Genomic DNA, 21,754 nt, shown 5'->3' with positions numbered 1-21,754 from the left:
TATTTAAAGATCTTATTTATTCATTTATTTGTCAGAGAGAGTGCACAAGCAGGCAGAAGAGCAGAGGGAGAGGGAGAAGCAGCCTCTTCATTAAGAAGGGAGCCTGATGCAGCACTTGATACCAGGATCCCAGTCTGAGCTGAAGGCAGATGCTTAACCGACTCAGCCACCCAGGCACCCCAATATTTTGGTTATATTAAACTTAATAAGGCATTATTAAAATGAATTTCATGGATCTCTTTTTACTTCTATTAATAGGGATCCTTGTGCGGGGGTCACCTGAGCATATACAGAAGAGCACTGGTTTGCAGAAAGTCTTTTCCCTGGACACAGAAGAGTCTGGAAGGGGCTTCTTAACCATCCCTGCTCTCAGGACACTGGGAAAGCCCAACACTGGCAAACAGAAACAGAAATGTACAGTTTGTCCAGCAATCATGAGGGTTTTTTTTTTTTAAGATTTTATTTATTCATGAGAGACACACAGAGAGAGGCAGAGACACAGGCAGAGGGAGAAGCAGGCTCCATGCAGGGAGCCCGATGTGGGATGCGGGACTCGATCCCGGAACTCCGGGATCATGCCCTGAGCCAAAGGCAGACGCTCAACCGCTGAGCCACCCAGGCATCCCATGTTTTTTTTAACTTTAACTTTAGTCTTGGAGAGCGACATTGGGGTCAGGAGGTGCACAGCACGCAGGCTTGACATTATAAATCTCTGAAATAGGGGCACCTGGCTGGCTCAGTCGGGAGAGCATGTGACTCTTGATCTCAGGGTTGTAATTTCAAAGCCCCCCAGCCATCGGCCCCACATTGGGCATAGTGCCTACAAAAGACAAATAATAAAGCCTCAGAAAATGTTCCAAACTAAGGCTGTTTCACTCTAAATCCTGTACTTGTGATGAATATCTGCAGCTTTCTGCTGGTTGCTCAGCTGGTGTTCCTAAAAGTAGAAGTTTGCTTTTGTTTTTCGAATACAAGATTATCATAACACAGCGCATTCACCTGGTTTCCTTCTGCTTCTGAAAGTGTCCCCCCAAAGTTGATTTTTTTTTTCAATTGACAGTTTCCTTTACTCGGTAAATATTTTTGAATTACCTATGACATCCCAGGCACTGGGAAATACCGCTCTGAGCCAAACAGGAGAACGTTCTACCCTCAGCAAGCTTGTGGGCTAGTTGTGGAGACAAATTAGCAAGTGGGTTTATGATGCCTGTGTAGTAATTACACATCTGTAGACACAGTGTGGGTAAGGGCATCAGAACCTGTTACTGTAGGAGAGCCAACTGGAAGAAGCTTCCAGGAGACATGATTAGATCCAAGGCCTTGTCTTGTATGGAGCCAAGCAAGTAAAATACAGACACCAGGACCCTTAGGTATTTCCAGTCCTCTCAATTTGGTTTCCATGGGGTGTGACGCCTAACATAAGGGCATGCTTTTTTTTCTTTTTTATTTATTCGTGAGAGACACAGAGAGAGACGCAGAGACAAGCAGAGGGAGAAGCAGGCTCCCTGCAGGGATCCTGATGCAGAACTTGATCCCAGGACCCCGGGATCATGACCTGAGCCAAAGGCAGATGCTCAACCACTGAGCCACCCAGGTATCTTTGTTGATTTGTGATGCTTTTTGCCAACTCTGTTCTTCCCTGCCCAAATATAAACTCCAGGCAGGTGAGAACTTTTTGTATTTCTTAGATAACATTATTATCGCCAGCGCTCAGGCCTGAGGGCAGCACCCCAAAATCTCAGGGTGCACTAAGTGACATGTCCTGAGTCTTGGAGGTGTCGGGCATACAGGTAAACACAATAGGTACCAGTGATGTCCTGGGTGCCCTTGAGAAGCACCTTGGCCAGTCAGGAAAGAATCCTTCCCCACGTTGTCTCCAAAGCCTTGTCCCAAAGCAGTAAAATTAGATAAAATGGCAGGATTCTCCTCTAGTCATAAATAGGATTATCGACCCTCCCCACCCTCGGGCTGCAGGTAAAAGTTGGCCGATAGAATATGGGATTAGAGAGAACAATACCTAAGTAAAAGGATTTCAAAAACGGCTGGGATTTCCCAAAAGAATCTATTCTCATTGGTATGGAAACCAGCCAGATAATTCTGAGGACTGGGTGGGGAGGGAGGGGTTGTCCAGGGTGATTGTAATGACAACGAGGTCTAGTGATTTGCAAATGAAGATCTTCCAATTCTGCAGGAAGAATTCCTGATTAGGCAAAACTCCTTGTGTGTATTCCCAACCTCACCCAACCACCTCCACCTCAGGCCACCAAATCAAGTTGTGGAATTTCTGATTCTTTCCAGTAGGAATCCAAAAGAGAGAGAGAGAGAGAGAGAGAGAGAGAAAACAAAACCAAAAAAAACCATACACATCCCAAAATCTTTAGAATATTGATTTGAGACTTCGAGTCAATAAAACCAGAAAAGCAAAACACTGCGGGAAAACTAGCTAACAATGATAATTGAGACTTTAAACAGACATGTTAAATGGCCAAACTAGCAAGGGGTTAGACCAAGCATTTTTTATTTTTTTAAAAAATATTTTATTTATTTATTCATGAGAGACACAGAAAGAGAGAGAGAGAGAGGCAGAGACACAGGCAGAGGGAGAAGCAGGCTCCATGCAGGGAGCCCGATGTAGGACTCAAATCAGAGGAAGGCATGAGGGGTGCATTCTCTTGCACTGTCTCACCACCAACATCACAAATCACTGGGAAAATATCAAATCAGGTCTTTTACTCTCGATTTACTTCAAATCATCTTTGAAGATAGTCTTTGTTTAATATTCCTTAAATTCAATTGCATTAACAACCTTTATTACCCAGGGAGGGGGCAGAAATGCTTGCTGCATCTTTACCATGTGCCAGACCCAGGACTGATTTGGGGATGGAGAGAGGATGGGTGAATAGCTATCTATGCAGCACTCGGGGTGGAGTCCCCTGGACAAGGCAGTAGGAGAAGAAAGGCATATGGGGGTCAGAGGCAGGAGGAGAAAGCTGCCACTGGCCCAGAAAATTGCAAAGGCAACGTGAGGTGATGGGAAAGAGCTTGCTGAGTTTAGAGAAACACCTGAAGATCCCAGCATCCAGGTGTGGCAGCAGGGGGAGTGCACCCTCTTAGATCTAGATCTGGGGCAGGTGCCAGGTCCTACGTACTGCCCTCTAACAACCTGACGAGGACCAAACCCAGACTTCTAAACCTTACTTCTCCCCGGCTCTTACTTTCCAGGGCAAATCCCTGCATCACTGTTGTCGCTACCTGTCTGCTCACTGCCCACAGCATTTGGAGGATTTTTTTTTTTTAAGATTTTATTTATTTATTCATGATAGTCACAGAGAGAGAGAGAGAGGCAGAGACACAGGCAGAGGGAGAAGCAGGCTCCATGCACCGGGAGCCCGATGTGGGATTCGATCCGGGGTCTCCAGGATCGCGCCCTGGGCCAAAGGCAGGCGCCAAACCGCTGCGCCACCCAGGGATCCCGCATTTGGAGGATTAACACGGATTTCTGGAAGGCATCAGAAATGCCCGCAGTCTTCTTAGAGCTGCTCTCACAAATGTTTAGGATGATTTCTTAAATCATTCAATTCAATCAATTAAATTAATTAAATTCTATTCAATTTCTTAAATCATCCTAAAATTTGGGGGTGCCTGACTGGGCTCAGTTGGTAGAGCATTCGACTCTTGATCTCGGGGTCAGAGTTCAAGCCTCATACTGGGTGCACAGCCTACTGTTATAAAATTATCCTACATTTTAAAAAATCGAAAATGGGGCAGCCCGGGTGGCTCAGTGGTTTAGCGCCTGCCTTCAGCCCAGGGTGTGATCCTGGAGACCAGGGATCGAGTCCCACATCGGGCTCCCTGCATGGAGCCTGCTTCTCCCTCTGCCTGTGTCTCTGCCTCTCTCTCTCTCTTTCTGTGTCTCTCATGAATAAATAAATAAAATCTTTTTTAAAAAATCAAAAATGTCTGACAGTAGGGGATTAACGAAATTATTTAAAGATTTTATTTATTTATTCATGAGAGACAAAGAGAGAGAGAGAGAGGCAGAGACGCAGGCGGACAGAGAAGCAGGATCCATTGTAGGGAGCCTGATGTGGGACTCCATCGGGGACTCCAGGATCAGGACCAAAGCCAAAGGCATATGCTTAACCAATGAGCCACCCAGGCATTCCAGGGGATTAATGAAATTATGATAAAAGGATTCTCTATTGCCCTTCAGCCTTTAAAACAGATTTTATCTATTTATCTGTTATTTTGTTTATATATTTTAATTGCCCCTAACCTCCCTTAGCAGGTCCCATGGACTTCAGGTATACATCCAAGATTTGTCATGGAGAGAATTCGATAAGGCCTCAGACCTCAGCAAGACGCATGAATAAAGTAAAACAGTGCACACTTTTTAAAGGTATCAAATGTATGGTTGTTTTTTTTTTTAATTTTTTTTTATTTATTTATGATAGTCACAGAGAGAGAGAGAGAGAAGCAGAGACACAGGCAGAGGGGGAAGCAGGCTCCATGCACCGGGAGCCCGATGTGGGATTCGATCCCAGGTCTCCAGGATCGCGCCCTGGGCCAAAGGCAGGCGCCAAACCGCTGCGCCACCCAGGGATCCCAAATGTATGGTTGTTTTTTTTTTTTTTTTTTTAAGAGTATATGGTTGTTAAAACACATTTTATTTTTAAGATTTAAAAAGTTAAAAAAAAATAAAAAATGTTTATATGTAAGCAATCTCTACACCCAATGCGGAGCTCAGACACACAACCCCGAGATCAAGAGTCATCTGCTCCCCAGACTGAGCCAGCCAGGCAGTTCTTAACATGTTTTAAATACTTGGTAACAAACTATCAAATTTAAAGAACACAGAGGTGTGCTCCCAGCATCAACATTTATGTTAATATGCTGCAACATTGACATGAAACCATTTGACAGTAACTACATGTGTATGTACTTGTGGGGAAGGGGCTTTTTTCCCCCCTACTGATCACCCTGGTGCTACATCAGGTCCTCATCTCTGATGCTACTCACATTTTGGGCCAGGGACCCTTCATCGAGAGGGTCTGCCTGCATTGGAAGAGGCTTACCAGCAGTCCTGGCCCCCATGGACTAAATGCTGGGGGAACTCTGCCCCCATGACCCAGTTGTGACCACCAAAAAGCTCTCCAGGTGTTGCCAATTGTCCTCTGGGGAGAAAGAAAGAAAAATCCATCTTTGGTTGAAAACCACTGTTCTAGACAATAAAACCCATGGTCTTATTCGTGCCTCCCATCCCTGGAGCAAGGAAAGCGCCTGGTAAACCTCCTAAGTTAAAAAAAAAATACTTTATACTAAACTGTTTGTTGAATGAATAATTGATCCCACCCCAGGAGATGGAATTACTTTCCTCTGGGAACTCATCAGCATTTCCCCAGGAGAGACATCAAACAAAAGAGTAAACTGCTTCCAAAATAGGTAAGGGAGTGTCTGAGCCGGCCCAGCTCCAATCAGAGGCACTCAGGTGGGTCTGGGCGGAGAAGGGGAGGAGAGGAGGGGTCCTCAGGTGGAGTCTGGGCCGAGTGGGCCTTCAGCTTATATAAGAGCCTGGCAGCGCCAGCCGGTCTCGGGAAGCCGCGTGCTCACCCTCTCTTTCGTAAGTATGGCCTTCCCTTTTCCTCCCCCTTTATGCTTGTTCCCTGCATTTCTGAGGTGGTGCTGGTTGGTGTTATTCCCATTCCCTACTCCTTCTCACTGTCTTTCACCCCCCCAAACCCTCACCCGCCTGGGGTTCTCCTTCGCAGGTTTGTACAGGGTTCTTTCTGCAGGTTTGTACAGGGTTCTTTCTGGAATGTTTGGAATGGCATCCCAGTGGGAAGCCTTGCAGGTCTTCTGCGGCCTTTGGGCTCACACAAAACTGGTCCTTCCAATCTCCCATGCCTTGGTGTCTAGGCAAAGAAAGTTCGGTTAAACCTGGTAATATAGGCCCAAGGTTGAGCCACGTGGCCAAACCTCAAGTGTTGTGGTCTATAATCTGGAGTGGGGATTAGCTGAGCACTGCGCCTTCTGTGGTAACCTGTTAAATGATCTTACTTGACTTCTGACCCTTCCATCTCCCCTGCTCCTAGGAGGCGAGGCAGCTTCTAGTCCTCGCGGCTGCAAGGCCTCCACCTGGTAAGAGGGCCGCTGGCGGATCCTGGATACTCGGCCTGTGCCACTCAAACTGTGGGGGCACTTTCTGTTCTAGGTAGGAAAGTGCCGCCATTTTTTGAGTGTCCCCGGCTGAGAAGGTCTACGTGAAATCCTGGGAGTGGGTTCTTCTCCCTGAGCCCTGTTCTCGGTTCTTCGGTTCTACTGAGCCCTTTCCAAACCACCTCTGGGCAAAGCTCCCCCGTGGTACTCAAATGTGGAAGCACTCTTCAGGGTAACTTGGTGAAAAGTGCTACAATATTTGGGTGCTGCTGGTGGGCACTGTCCAAGGAGCCCAGATCCTGCTCTGGTCCGGATGTTCTTCGGGCTTTTCTTGTGTCCACATCTGAGACCCGTATCCGTGGGGGAAATGGAGCCTCAGACTCCGGAAATGTCTGGACCTTGCCAATGGGCGGTGGAAAATCCATACACCTGTGGTCTCGTGGCCACTCCTTGTTACCTTGTGTTGAGGTGTTGTGGCGCCGGGTCCCTGTTTCTCCAGGAGCAGATTCCGCTCAGACTGGGATACACAAAATGAGGGCACTTCCCGATCTGTCTGGAAAGTGCTCCCACTTTGTGTGTCCTTGTCTGAGGAAAGCATCCTTGTCCCACGGACCGACGGGAGAGCGGCTTCTCCAGCCCAGCTGTCCGTGCTGCAGACGGTCTGCCCTGCTGCCTACGTCCTCCGGTCCTGCCTGTTTCTCCTGCCTAAAGGACATCTGGACACTTCGAATTTTTCCATGAAACTGATCATTAAATATTTTCAGAACTGTAAGGAATCAAGGAAACAAGGCCTTTGAAGTTTGCCCAAATTTGTGGGTGGCTTCATCCCCTCCACTAAACATTTAGTCCTTTGTTAGGTTTACATCACAGAAGCCCTGAAATCCAGTCCAATAAAATACGAACCAGCTGTGATTTGTGTTTGACTGTAACTTAAAAGATTTTACTTCAACATAACCTGGGTTAGAGTCGGGGGAAGCAGGCTCCATGCAGGGAGCCCGGTGTGGGATTCATGTCTTAGAACTATAAAAGGGCCCTCGGAGGGCAGCTCGGAGAGCCCGAAGGCCTGGGTGGTCTGCTTCCTCCTGAAGCCTGAAAAGCAAATTCTTGTCCAAGTGGCTTGTAGTTGCTACCTTGATAAGGGTTGAGACGGTGCTGAGTTCTCTCAATCTCCCCCTTACCCAAGGAATTCCTGGAAGCAGAACTGCACATGTAACTCCAGATTTTGAGAGTCTGTAAATTGTCCATAAACCTCAGTCCTCAGATTGGCTCTAGGCAAAGCTCCAAGCAGGATGGGAGGTGGCGTCAGGCTCGGCACTAACAACTGGCCGCTCGGAGTGATGTCTAGGCGTTGCTATTTTGACATGGGTGCAGTTCATCTCCATCCCCCTCAATTTGAGGGAAGGTAATCGCAGCACTAATCTGGCTACTGGCTCTTTTAAGATGTCCTTTATAGACGGACCCAGGCAGAGGGAGAAAGCAGGCTCCATGCTGGGAGCCCCATGTAGGACTCGGTCCCGGGTCTCCAGGATCACACCCCGGGCTGCAGGCGGCGCTGAACCCCTGACCTATAGGGGCTGCCTTGGCTGCTGGTTTTTAAGAGGTTTTATTGGGAATGGCTGCTCGGCTTCATGACCTTTTCAATGGAACAAGCCTCACTGGTCCTGAGAGCGGTCTGTCTCCCCAGACGCACTGCAATGCACTACCCAAAATGAGCGGTCCGGCTGGGGTGACGACCCCACCCTTTAGTCTTATTAGACCAGGAACACCTCCTCCCAGCTCTAGGAAGGCTTCCTGTTCCACTAGTAAGACGTGCCCACAGGCCTTCTTGGCTTTCCTTGTCGGCCACGTCTCCCCAGCTCCAGCGGAGGGCCTAGGTCCTGGGGCGCTGCTTCAGAAGCAGGTGGCACACAGGTCTGACAGCTGCCAAAGGCCCCGTAACGGAAGGGCTTGGTTTCAAGGAGTCCAGTGTGCTGTCACCATTGGAGGGACCTTTATTGCTGCCCACAGGCATGTCTTCTGCAGAATCAAATTTATTTCCTTTCCCAGAATTCCATGGGTGGCAGGGTCACCTTTTCCTCTACAAATGGCCTCTGCTTCCTAGGAAGTTCTGGTCTTCCCAGACACCTGCGCCCAATGGCTTCAGCAGGGCACGCTCACGGTGGCCTCAGGCTTCTAGCCAATCACTGGCTGGGGCTGAGGTTCCCTGATTGCAATCTCCCAACTGGGTTACAAATCTGGGTTTGAGGGCAGCCGGGATGGCTCAGCGGTTTAGCGCCGCCTTCGGTCCAGGACGTGATCCTGGAGTCGCACATCAGGCTCCCTGCATGGAGCCTGCTTCTCCTGCTTGTGTCTCTGCCTCTGTGTGTATGTCTCTCATGAATAAATAAAATCTTAAAAAAAAATCTGGGTTCAAGTTCTCATCCAAAGTATGATACAGGTTATTGGCCAGCCTGCAGTCCACTAACCCTGGCAAGAGGTCCATCCACGGTGCACCTGCCTCCAGCCAGGGGGCAGAACCACATGCAAAATGAGACTGCAAGGGCATGGGGTGGGGCCCTTGGCATGACCAGTATCCTAAGGCACACAAGATGGCCTAGCACTCTCATTGCACCACTGGTCCTTGAGAACAAGGTTCCTCAATCCAGCCTCAAATGTCATTGGAGCTAAACACTGCTGCAGGAGGGCTGTTTTGTGCATTGCTCAGATATTTAGGAGACTCCTTGGCCTCCACCACTGGAGTGGGCAGCTCCACAACCACCACCCCAATGTCTCCTGACACCACCATGTATGTGTCCCAGGGAGGGAGAGAAGTGCAAGTCCACCCTCCTTTGAAAATCCCTGCTCAAGGATCACCCAGCACCCCACCTTAAGTTCTCTCCATGACACTCACTTCCCAACACTAATGCTCCACAGTTGACCACTTGACAGAGTCCTGAAGCAGAAAGGATTTATCCTGCATGGGAGTTTGGAGGAGATAAAAGAGCCTGATCATCACGCTGGCCAGAGGGTCCTGGGATTTCCCCTTCCTCTGTCCTGACTCCAAGAGAAGAGCCGGCGGCTAGAACCATTCAGCAACCGATGTCCAGCTGAGGTTTCACTACTCGAAGCGCTGCCAGTCTCCTGTGGGTCATCTTATTCAGCTCCATTCCAAATAACCTTAGGACACAGAACGGGACATATTATGTTCCAGGTCACAGCTGTGGCATTCAAATCTCTCGCGCTTCCAACCTTGTTAGCACAATTTCCTTATCTAGTACTTCATCTGAAACCAAATCCTATTGGGAAGCAGGTTTGACTTCCAGCTGAGCACCAACATCCTAAGTCCCTGACCTGTGCTGACTTCTCTGATTTGGAGGATACCGAGGAGCCAAGACGTTGGATAATGTGCAGAAACACATCACAAAACTGATAAGGGACAGAATTCAAAAAAATTTTTAAAGCTTTTATTTATTATTTATTCATAGACAGAGAGAGAGAGAGAGAGGCAGAGACACAGGCAGAGGGAGAAGCAGGCTCCATGCTCGGAGCCCAACGCGGGACTTGATCCCGGGTCTCCAGGATCCTGCCCTGGGCCAAAGGCAGGCGCTAAACCGCGGAGCCACCCAGGGATCCCCCAGAATTCAAATTTGAGGCCTAACAGTCATTCCAGATTCTAAGCCACAAGGGCCTCATTTGACAGGTTAGGAAATGGGTCCTCAGTGATAGACATCGGCCAGGACAGGGATTCCTGGCTGGCTCCAGTTGAGCATCTGCCATCGGCTCAGGGTGTGATCCTGGGGTCTTAGAATGGAGTCCCGCATCAGGCTCCCCCAGGGTGCCTGCTTCTCCCTCTGCCTAAGTGTCTGTCTCTCTGTATGTGTCTCTCATGAATAAATAAATAAAATCTTAAAAAAAAAAAAAAAGAAATTGGCCAGGACATAAAGACCTCAGCATTCCACACTAATTGCACACATTACCGCACAAAGGAAATGTTTCCAAGTTTTCTAGCTTTATTTGTTCACCGAACCATGGATATTGATTACTGACCCTCACCCCCACCTCCAAGTCCTCCGCCCTGCCTCCTTCAGACCCAGAAACCGGTCTCTCACCAGAGGACTTGAAGTTTGCAGCCGGGATGACTCAGTCCTTTGCAGAGCAGCCTGACCCCTGCATTCCCCAGGGCATTGTTGGTCAGATAAAGCTCCCTCAGGGTCTGGCTCACCCCGAGGGCAGACGAAAGATCCTCACAAGCTTTGGCAGTGAGGCCACAGCTATCCAGCCTGTGGAAGACAAGGAGTGGTTGGAGCAACATAAGGAGCTGCCTCTTCAGAGGGATTTGGGGTGATGTTTTTACAGGACCAATTTAAGAGGAAGCAGAGTAGAACCTGACCGGTCCCGGATAAGGCCAATGTGGTGAACGAAAATATTTAAGACAGGTATTTGGGGATCCCTGGGTGGCTCAGTGGTTTAGTGCCTGCCTTTGGCCCAGGGCGCGATCCTGGAGTCCCGGGATCGAGTCCCACTTTGGGCTCCCGGCATGGAGCCTACTTCTCCCTCCTCCTGTGTCTCTGCCTCTTTCTCTCTCTCTCATGAATAAATAAATAAATAAATCTTTTTTTAAAAAGAATATTATATTAAAAAAAGAAAAAGACAGGTATTTAAGGATGCTTACCTATCCAGAGCTGCATCTCTCTATAGGATACCCACTGATTTTGCAATCAAGCATCCACTTCCCTTTCTGGTAATTCTATCCCAATTTCTCATTCATACCCCAGTCTCAGCCTACCTGCAGCTCACACCGTCCTTAAACTAATATTCCAGACCTGAGCTGGTTGGTTTTGATGTCTCCAGTTACCATGAATGGCTTCAACTGGACATAGGCCCACCCAAAACCAGTGAGTCAGAACCATTCTGGATTCCTGGAGTTCTTTTTTCAGAACTTAGATCCAAAAGTCCTTTGTAGAGCTGCAGGTGTTTTGCCACCAAGCAGGATCAAGGCTACACTTATTTGATAAAGGAACCAACACAGCAACAAGTACGGAAGATAATAGAGATCAAGACTCAACACCTAGGGATGCCTGAGTGGCTCAGCGGTTGAGCGCCTGCCTTCGGCTCAGGGTGTGATCCTAGTCCTGGGATCAAGTCCCACATTGAGCTCCCTGTGAGGAACCTGCTTCTCCTTCTGCCTATGTCTCTGCCTCTCTCTCTGTGTCTCTCATGAATAAATAAAATCTTAAAAAAAAAAGACTCTAAACACCTAGATCAAGCCATGCCTGAAGTCAATCCAGTTACACAAGTCAATAAGCACCCTCATTTTTTTAAGGAGCCAGTGTGAATTAGGCTGCCACCTGCCCAAACAGTATGCTGACTGATTCTCTCTGATTTCCAATCGGCCTCCCATTGTGTTTCTTTCCTGCATTCTGTGCTGTTTGTTCCAGTAAGAACAGATAGCATTTACTGAGGGCCAAGGCATGCTGAGCACCTTGCTAAGGGCTTTGTTTACTTCACCATTTATCCCTCACAGCAAGCATCTGAAAGAAATACCATCACAGCTGGGATGTTAAGTAGAAATATATATATATTTTTAAGAAGAAATATTTTAATCTTAGTTTTCCTGAGCCTGTGCGGCAAGAGATGCCAGCTTCCAAGATGAGGTATAAGACGGAAGCTCGGGACTTGCAGAGGAAGAGAAAAAAAAAAAAAACCAGCTTGGTGACAAGGAACCACCCAGAGATGCAGAAGGGTCAGGAGAAGAAGATTAGGGTGAGACCTGTGTGTGTGTTTTGGGGGGGGGGGTGGCGGCGGCGTGTGTACAAGGAGGTAGACCGAGATTCCACTTCAGGAGAGTGGGCAATGGGAACAGCTCCCGGGGGGAGGGGGAGCTGGTAAGAACGTGCATATGGGGGATCCCTGGGTGGCTCAGCGGTTTGGCGCCTGCCTTTGGCCCAGGGCACGATCCTGGAGCCCCGGGATCGAGTCCCACGTCAGGCTCCCGGCATAGAGCCTGCTTCTCCCTCCCTCTGCCTCTCTCTCTCTCTCTATGTCTATCATAAATAAATAAATCTTAAAAAAATAAAATAAAAAAGAACATGCATATGAGGGACACCTGGGTGGCTCAGTGGTTGAGCATCTGCCTTTGGCTCAGGTTGTGATCCCAGGGTCCTGGGATCGAGTCCCGCATCAGGCTCCCTTCAAGGAACCTGCTTCTCCCTCCTCCTATGTCTCTGCCTCTCTCTGTGTGTCTCTCATGAATAAATACATAAAATAAAATAATAATAATAATTTAAAAAAAGAACGTGCATACAATCCCCATGACAAAGGTGACCTCTGGATGCCTGCCAGATGGGACCCTAGCAGCACCAATACAGGGAAAGTGCCATCCCTGAGCGCCTGCCTTGATACCCACCTACCCTGCGCCCCAGATAATCAAGAGACTCAGAAACCACCACAGCAGAAACAGACCGTCCCTCAGGGTGAGTGGCCAGGCTGGTCCTGGGGAGTAAGGAGGAGGAGGAAGGGACAATTCACATTTGACTGGAATTCACACTGGACAGATTGAGTTTTTATTCCATAAACGTCACCGAAAAGCCACAAATCTGTGCAAGTAAATGGCAGCGGAAAAGGCGAGTTTTACAGGAAATGTTTATAGGCAATGAGCAAAGGGGAAAGGGAGGCATTTTATGTTTGCATCCCACAAAGAACATGAGCGGTTTGCAGCTTTTCTTTCTATGTCGGGGTTCCCGGTGTCTTCCGGAGCGGTGCAGGGATGGCCTTTCGACGAAAAGAACCTATGGACAAGGCTGCGCCCCCACCCGAAGCCCGCCAACACCACCACCCTCATGCCACCAGTCCCGATGCCCAGGGCTCACCACAGTTTCTGGAGTCTGCAGGTGGGGTGACGCAGCCCCTCGCAGAGCGGCCACACGCCCGCATCCCCCAGGTCATTGAAGCTTAGGTCCAGGTCCCGGAGGCAGGGATTGACCTGCAGCACCGTGCAGAGACCCTTGCAGGCTGCCGAGCTGAGCCTGCAAATGCCCAACCTGGAAGACACGAGGCCCAGAGCCCAGCGACTCAGCCTGCAGCCTGCAGCCCTCCCCGAGAAGCGGCTCCCATGCCAGGCACCCCCCAGGCAGAAAAAGGAGAGAAGACAGGAGCAGGCAGGTGGGAGGGCAGAGGGAAGAAGGAAAGAAGAGAGTGGGCGGCAGGAAGATCATATAGAAAGGGTAATATCTGGCATGGGTTGGAATTGGACAGGTGCCAGCAGATTAGCTTCCTGAGGCTGCTGTAACAAGGACCTGTGCCTGCAGGCTGGCGGCTCTCATGGTGGAAATTAACCGTCTCGGGGGGCTGGGGGCTGAGGGCTGGGAGCCTGGTTCATTCAGGAGCCCTGAGCACCTGCTCCTGCCTCCCCTGACTTCTGGGGTCTGCTGGTAATCTCGGGTGTTCCCTGCCCTGTAGAAGCATTGCCCGGATCTCTGTGTGTGTGTGTGTGTGTGTGTGTGTGTCTGTGTCCAAACTTCCCTTCTTCATAAGGACTCCACACAAAAGACCAGCCCTGCTCCAGCCTGCCCTCACCTGAACTAATTTTATCTGCAATGACCCTGCAACAGGGTCACAACACAACTCTGAGTTGTGTCCCTCCCCAACTTCTTTTTTTTTTTTTTAAGATTTTTAGTTTATTTATTCATGAGAGAGAGAGAGAGAGAGAGAAGCAGAGGGAGAAGCAGGCTCCATGCAGGAAGCCGGATGTGGGACTCGATCCTGGGACTCCAGGATCACGCCCTGAGCGAAAGGCAGGTGCTCAACCGCTGAGCCACCGGCATCCCCACCTCCCCAACTTCTATACTGAAGCCCTAACCCCCTGCTTCAGTACAGCTGCATTGGGAGATGAGGCTTTACAAGGCATGATTAAATTAAAACACTGCCCAACTTGCGATTCCTGGGTGGCTCAGCAGTTGAGTGTCTGCCTTTGGCTCAGGGTATGATCCCAGGGTCCTGGGATGGAGTCCCACATTGGACTCCCTGCAGGGAGCTTGCTTCTCCCTCTGCCTCTATCTCTGTGTCTCTCATGAATAAATAAATAATTTTTTTTAAACACACAGACACACACACACACTGTCCACCCTAACCCAATATGAGCTGTTGTCCATACAAGAGTAACTTTCGCCACACCGACAGATATGGGACATGTGCGCACACACAAGAAAGATGGTGAGGACAGTGATGAGGTGGCCATCTGCAAGCCAAACAGAGAGGTCTGCCAACAAACCAACCCTGCCAACATCTGATCTGCAACTTCCAGCCTCCAGAACTGGGAGAAAGTGCATTTCTACATGTGAGCCCTCAGTCTGAGGTATTTTGTTAAGGCAGCCCTAGCAGATGAAGACAGACTCATACAGACTTTACTTCCAAAGGGGGCCTGGAGGTTGGGACAGCAACATGGGGATTTTCTGAACATATGAACTCATAACAGCAAGCGATATACAAGGGTCTCATAGCCCTTTCTTTTTTATTTTACTTAAGTAATGTCTACACCCTTCATGGGGCTCCAACTCATGACCCTGAGATCAAGAGTCACATGCTCTCCTGATGGAGCCAGCCAGGCTCCTGGCAAAGGATTTCTTAGGCCTGTTACAAGAATATAAAATCAGGGCAGCCCTGGTGGCTCAGCGGTTTAGCACTGCCTTTTTTTGTTTGTTTGTTTTAATCTTTATTTATTTATGATAGTCACACACACAGAGAGAGGGGGGCAGAGACACAGGCAGAGGGAGAAGCAGGCTCCATGCACCAGGAGCCCGACGTGGGATTCAATCCCCGGCCTCCAGGATCGCGCCCTGGGCCAAAGGCAGGCGCCAAACCGCTGCGCCACCCAGGGATCCCGGTTTAGCACTGCCTTAAGCCCAGAGCCTGATCCTGGAGTCCCAGGATCGAGTCTCACATGGGGCTTCTGCATGGAGCCTGCCTCTCTCTCCCTCTGTGTCTCTCTTGAATAAATAAATTTTTAAAAGATTTTATTTATTTGTTCATGAGAGACACACAGAGAGGCAGAGACACAGGCAGAGGGAGAAGCAGGCTCCATGCAGGGAGCCTGACGTGGGACTCCATCCCAGGTCTCCAGGATCACGCCCTGGGCCGAAGGCAGCACTAAACCGCTGAGCCACCCGGGCTGCCCTAAATAAATTTTTTTTTAAAAAGAATATAAAATCATTAAAACACATATGGGTTTGGCCTCAAAACATAAGCATTTCTGTTTGATGAAAGCATCCACAGACAATTTGACAGATTGATGACCTGCTGAGCAGACATTTGCAAGGTATGCAGTCAACAAAAGATAAATATCTGAAATAGGGAACATCTGGAAATCAAGATAAATCAAGGATACATAGCAAAGAAATAAATACATTATACAAATAGGCAATTCACAGATTGGGGAAACCAAAGAAGCTGATAAGCACATGAAGAGATACTCAACACTGAAATGCCGTTTAAGAACATCTTACACCCACCAGGCGTTTAAAGATAGAAAGTTGAATAACCACAAAGATTCAGGCAAAGTAGCTTTCCTAAATTGCGGGTGGAAGTGTAAACTGTGGATCTTTCCAGAGAGCTTTTCAGAACGGTTGGAGATAACCAAGCATGCAAATTCAGGCTGAGCGGATGACTCTTGCCCCTGGGTGGGATCCCAGTGGGGGTCCGAAAGGGACACAGACAAGCAAGAGCAGAGTGGAAGAGAGGGGCATGGCTCTATAGCATCTGGTGTGTGCACGTGATGGCACGCTCCAAGGAGTGCATTAGGAGCATCTGGGGGCTCAGTCGGTTAAGTATCTGCCTTCAGCTCAGGTCAGGATCTGAGGGTCCTGGGATGGAGCTCCACATGGGGCTCCCTGCTCAGGGGGGAGCCTGCTTCTCCCTCTGCTTCTGCCCCTCCACACTCCTCGTTCTCTCTCTCTCTCACACACACAAATAAATAAAATCTTAAAAAAAAAAAAAAAAGAAATGCATTAGATATGTCTACACCGGAGTGAGCACATCCTGAATGTATAAAGGTAAGTGGATTGGAGTGGGGAGAGGGGAAGAGTTGCGGGAGACACTGTTGAGATATATTGTTATGTAAAACAGAGACAGGAGTGCCTGCAGATGAACTCTGGGGTGCCAATGAAGGAGAAAAAATTAAAGGAGAGGCACGGTGGGTCCTCAGTGATCTTGCAGTACAGGATGCAGTGGACAGCAGACTGTGAAGAAACAGGACACCTCTGTGAACCTAACAAAAACAATAGAAGCCACACTATTCACAATGTCTTTTTTTTTTTTTTCATTTATTTATGATAGTCACACAGAGAGAGAGAGAGAGGCAGAGACACAGGCAGAGGGAGAAGCAGGCTCCATGCACCGGGAGCCTGACGTGGGATTCGATCCCGGGTCTCCAGGATCGTGCCCTGGCCCAAAGGCAGGCGCTAAACCGCTGCACCACCCAGGAATCCCTCACAATGTCTTAAAAGGAGAAAAAAGAAAGAGAAAAGAGAAAAAGACCAAAAAACCTTTCAGCATGAACAACGTGAGATAGTACATGAGGCTTTTGTAGGACAGACAGACTCTCCTTTGGGACAACAGAGAAAAATGATTTTCTGAAAACTGATAGCCTTCTGTGTTTTCTTTTTGTTCCTTGATTTATTCACACATTTACTCATTTAAAAATATGTTAGCTGTACTGGAATTAAAACAAAAAAACTTAATAAAAAAGAAAAATAAAACATATGTATTTCTAAACACCCCTGAGTCAGGTCTTATACTGGCCATCGGAGTACAGAGCTGACACAGCTTCTGCACTTTTGGAAGATCACACATATGCACACAAATGACAAGTTTTGATAAGTGATGCCAAGAAGCATAAGGTCAAATTAAATCCCTAAACTAGGAATATAGACCTGATTTAGGGGTTAGAGTAGGCATACATGAGGAAGAAGCATTTGTTTTGAGTCTTTTTAAAAAATTTTATTTATTCATGAGAGACACACACACAGAGGCAGAGATATAGGCAGAGGCAGAAACAGACTCCTTGTGGGGAGCCCGATGTGGGTCTTGATCCAGGTACCCCGGGATCACACCCTGAGCCTAAGGCAGACACTCAACCACTGAGCCACCCACGCATCCCTGTTTTGAGTCTTATCGATAAAACAGATAACATCCAAATAAAAGGGGATTTAGCAAAGCAGAGAGGCAGGCAACCCAGGAAAAAAGAACTGTTGTGCAAAGGCCCTGTAGCAGAAAAATCTTTGCCACAGATCTATGTAGCTAGAGGTTAGGGGACAAGAGGAGTGAACATGACCCCAGTGACCCCATGCAGAAGAGCAAGGATGGTGAGCAGAGTAAGACTCACCGGAGAGCCTGGAGTCTGCACTGGGGATGCCTGAGGCCTTCACATAGCAGCAGCACCCCGGGGTCCCCCAGGTCATTGAGGCTCAGATCCAGCTCTATCAGGCTCTGGTTCACACCCAGGGTGGAGGCAAGGTCCTCGCAGGCAGCAGCAGTGAGATGGCAAATCTTCAACCTGCAGAAAATCCAATTCAACATGTATTACGAGGGACACCTGGGTGGCTCAGCGATTGAGCATCTGCCTTCAGCCCAGGGGGTGATCCTGGAGTCCCGGGATCGAGTCCTACATTGGGCTCCCAGCATGGAGCCTCCTTCTCGCTCTACCTCTGTCTCTGCCTCTCTCTCTGCATTTCTCATGAATAAATAAAATCTTCAAAAAAAGAATAATTTTAAAAAGCCCCCCAAACCACAAGCGTTAGCAAGGACACAAAGAAATCAGAAACTTGGGATCCCTGGATGGCTCAGCAGTTTAGTGCTGCCTTTGGCCCGGGGCATGATCCTGGAGTCCTGGGATTGAGTCCCATATCAGGCTCTCTGCATGGAGCCTGCTTCTCCCTCTGCCTGTGTCTCTGCCTCTCTCTCTCTCTCTGTGTGTCTCTCATGAATAAATAAATAAAATCTTTTTTTTTTTTTAATTTTTTTTTTTTATTATTATTTTTTTAATTTATGATAGTCACAGAGAGAGAGAGAGAGAGAGAGGCAGAGACACAGGCAGGCTCCATGCACCGGGAGCCCGACGTGGGACTCGATCCCGGGTCTCCAGGACCGCGCCCTGGGCCAAAGGCAGGCGCCAAACCGCTGCGCCACCCAGGGATCCCCAATAAATAAAATCTTAAAAAAAAAAATCAGAAACTTTATGCACTGTTGGTAACAACAAATAATGGTACAGTGGCTGTGGAAAACAATATGGCAGCTCCGCAAAAAAATTTAAAATGACCACATGATCCATCCTTTTCACTTCTGGTTACATAGGCCAAAGACATACCTGTACCTTTATGTTTACAGAATTATTCAAAATAGCCAAAAGGTAGGAGCAACCCAAGTGTCCATTAGTGGAAGAGTTGAATGGATAAACAAACTGTGATATATCCAGGCAGTGTAATGTTGTTCAGCCATAAAAAGGAAGGAATTTCTTTTCTTTTTCTTTAAGATTTTATTTATTCATGAGAGACACACAGAGAGAGGCAGAGACATAGGCAGAAAGAGAAGCAGGCTCCTTGCAGGGAGCCTGATATGGGACTCGATCCCAGGCCCCTGGGATCATGACCTGGGTCAAAGGCAGATGCTCAACCACTGAACCACCCAGGCGCCCTTTTTTTTTCTTTCTTTCTTTTTTTTTTTTTTAAGACTGTATTTATTTAAAAAAAAAAAAAAGGGATCCCTGGGTGGCGCAGCGGTTTGGCGCCTGCCTTTGGCCCAGGGAGCAATCCGGGAGACCCTGGATCGAATCCCACGTCGGGCTCCCGGTGCATGGAGCCTGCTTCTCCCTCTGCCTGTGTCTCTGCCTCTCTCTCTCTGTGTGACTATCATAAATAAATAAAAATTAAAAAAAAAAAAAGACTGTATTTATTCATTCATAGAGATACAGAGAGAGAGGCAGAGACACAGGCAGAGAGAGAAGCAGGCTCCATGTAGGGAGCCCAATGTGGGACTCAATCCCAGGACCCCAGGATCACGACCTGAGCTAAAGGCAGACACTCAACCACTGAGCCACCCAAGTGCCCGGGAGTTTTATCTTGCACCAATTGCAAGATAAAAAAATTTCAGGAGGCAGATGGTGGTGATGGTTGCACAACAGTATAAATGTGCTTAATAATGTGGAACCATATCTTCAAAATTGTAAGATGGTAGGGGCACCTGGTTGGCTCAGCTGGTAGAGTATGCAACTCCTGACCTCTGGGTCGTGAGTGCAGAGATTACTTTTAAAAAGATGGTGGGCAGCCCCAGTGGCCCAGCGGTTTAGCGCCACCTTCAGCCCAGGGTGTGATCCTAGAGACCCAAGATCAAGTCCCGCGTTGGGCTCTCTGCAGGGAGCCTGCTTCTCTCTCAGCCTGTCTCTCTCTGTGTCTGTCGTGAATAAATAATAAAAATCTTAAAAAAAAAGATGGTAAATTTTATGATATGTGTATTTTATTTTTAGCATGATGCATTTTCTTGGCTAAAATAATCAAGAAAATACAGAACATTCTTTCTGTGCTCCTTATGTGTGATTCCCCCAACCTCTCTTTGATGTTACACCATAAATCAGTGGCAATGTGTTTGGGGTGCAGTTAGAAGCACCTTATAACTGATAGGAATATAGGGCAGGAAAACACTATTGCCCCTCAAAGATGTCCTCTGTTGACATTTAGCATAGTGTCTTCCTATATATAGAAAGGGAAGACGGAGACAGAGTCCTGATTTTACCACGTGGGTCCCTGGATTCAGCTGTGCTCAAAACCAGTATTTCCCTCTGGACTTCTTGGTTACAGAACCAACAAATTCACTTTTATCTTCAACCACAGAGATGGGGTGTCTGTCACTGGCAACCTCAGGAGTTTTTGTGAATGCTTTTATTTGGGGGGTCTTTCTTTATTTTGGGGGGTCTTGATGGCACTTGTCACTGTTGTTACTATCCCCTGGGTGTTTATTTATGCTTTATTGCGTCAAAATATATAAAATATGGAGCACCTGGCTAGCTTAGTCCATAGAGCTTGTGACTCTTGATTGGAATCTTAGGTTTGAGCCCCATGTTGAGTGAAAACTTACTTTAAAAAAGTATAGAGGGGGCAGCCAGGGTGACTCAGCATTTAGCACCACCTTTGGCCTAGGGTGTGGTCCTGGAGACCCAGGATTGAGTCCCATGTCGGGCTCCCTGCATGGAACCTGCTTCTCCCTCTGCCTCTGTCTGTGCCTCTCTCTCTATCTCTCATGAATAAGTAAATAAAATCTTAAAAAAAAAAAAAAGTATAGAGGGATGCCTGGGTGGCTCAGTGATTGAGCATTTGCCTTTGGCTCAGGGCATGATCCCGGGGTCCCACATCGGGGTCCCCACGAAGCCTGCTTCTCCCTCTGCCTGTGTCTCTGCCCCCTCTCTGTGTCTCTCATGAAGAAATAAATATAATTTTAACAAGTTAAAAAGTATGGATAGATAGGTATAGATAAATACAGACAAAAAAATCTACCATCTTTACACTCAACCCAATGTAAGGCTCTAATTCACGCCTTCTTTTATTTATTTATTTATTTATTTATTTATTTATTTATGATAGTCACAGAGAGAGAGAGAGGCGCAGAGACACAGGCAGAGGGAGAAGCAGGCTCCATGCACCGGGAGCCCGATGTGGGATTCGATCCCGGGTCCCCAGGATCACGCCCTGGGCCAAAGGCAGGCGCCAAACCACTGTGCCACCCAGGGATCCCTAATTCACGCCTTCTGAGACCAAGAGTCACACGAGCTCTTCCAACTGAGCCAGCCCCCATTCTAGCCATTTCTAAGTGTACGACTCAGTAGCATTAAGTACATTTGCACTGCCGTGCAACCATCACCACTATCTATGTCTGGAACCTGGCATGGTCCCAAACACAAACTGTACAATTCTCCATTCCCTCCTGCCCCAGTCCCACAGCAACCACTGTTCTACTTTACATCTGGATTTCACTATTGTAGGGATCTCATATAAGTGGAATCATAACATCTTTGTCCTTTTATGACTGACTTTTCACTTTACATAATATCTTCCAGGTTCGGGCAGCCCAGGTGGCTCAGCGGTTTAGCGCTGCCTTCAGCCCAGGGCCTGATCCTGGAGTCCCGTGATCGAATCCCACATCGGGCTCCCTGCATGGAGCCTGCTTCTCCCTCTGCCTGTGTCTCTGCCTCTCTTTCTCTCTCTGTGTCTCTCATGAATAAATAAATAAAATCTTAAAAAAAAAGATACTGATCTGTTAAAAAATATATATCTTCTAGTTTCATCCACGTGTGGCATGATGTCAGAATTTCAAAATTTTTTTAAAGATTTATTTATTTATTTATGATAGACAGAGAGAGAGAGAGAGAGAGAGGCAGAGACATAGGAGGAGGGAGAAGGAGGCTCCATGCCGGGAGCCCGATGTGGGACTCGATCCCGGGACTCCAGGATCACGCCCTGGGCCAAAGGCAGGCACCAAACTGCTAAGCCACCCAGGGATCCCTCAAATTTTTTAAAAAATAGAATAATATCGCCTAGTATGTATATGCCATATTTTGTTTACCCATGCACCTGCTGAT

General features: G+C 47.9%; 1 protein-coding gene and 1 non-coding gene across 11 annotated transcripts in view; both read right to left on the bottom strand.

Annotated features, from left to right (window-relative positions):
* Positions 1-6,178: 6,178 nt before the first annotated feature.
* Positions 6,179-6,238, bottom strand: MIR371 (microRNA mir-371). Its single transcript, NR_049227.1, has one exon. It is a non-coding gene; the product is annotated as a microRNA mir-371 (primary transcript).
* A 710-nt stretch (positions 6,239-6,948) lies between these two features.
* Positions 6,949-21,754, bottom strand: part of NLRP12 (NLR family pyrin domain containing 12) — a 34,261-nt gene continuing 19,455 nt past the window's right edge. For 6 of the 10 annotated variants that reach the window (XM_038527754.1, XM_038527757.1, XM_038527761.1 and 3 more), the window contains 4 exons: positions 17,513-17,683; positions 13,005-13,175; positions 10,245-10,415; positions 6,949-9,312 (listed from right to left, as the gene is read on the bottom strand). In XM_038527754.1, coding sequence (XP_038383682.1) covers positions 9,225-9,312; positions 10,245-10,415; positions 13,005-13,175; positions 17,513-17,683 — 601 coding nt within the window. In that variant the 3' untranslated portion in view covers positions 6,949-9,224. Of the gene's footprint in view, positions 9,313-10,244; positions 10,416-12,675; positions 12,924-13,004; positions 13,176-17,512; positions 17,684-21,754 lie in introns of those variants that run through there. The other 4 variants (XM_038527759.1, XM_038527758.1, XM_038527756.1 and 1 more) reach the window with 4 other exon arrangements.

The sequence above is a fragment of the Canis lupus genome, chromosome 1, assembly GCF_011100685.1.
Source record: "Canis lupus familiaris isolate Mischka breed German Shepherd chromosome 1, alternate assembly UU_Cfam_GSD_1.0, whole genome shotgun sequence".
NCBI lineage: Eukaryota > Metazoa > Chordata > Mammalia > Carnivora > Canidae > Canis > Canis lupus.
The sequence above is the reverse complement of the archived record's forward strand: the minus strand, read 5'-3'. Positions and strand labels throughout refer to the sequence as shown.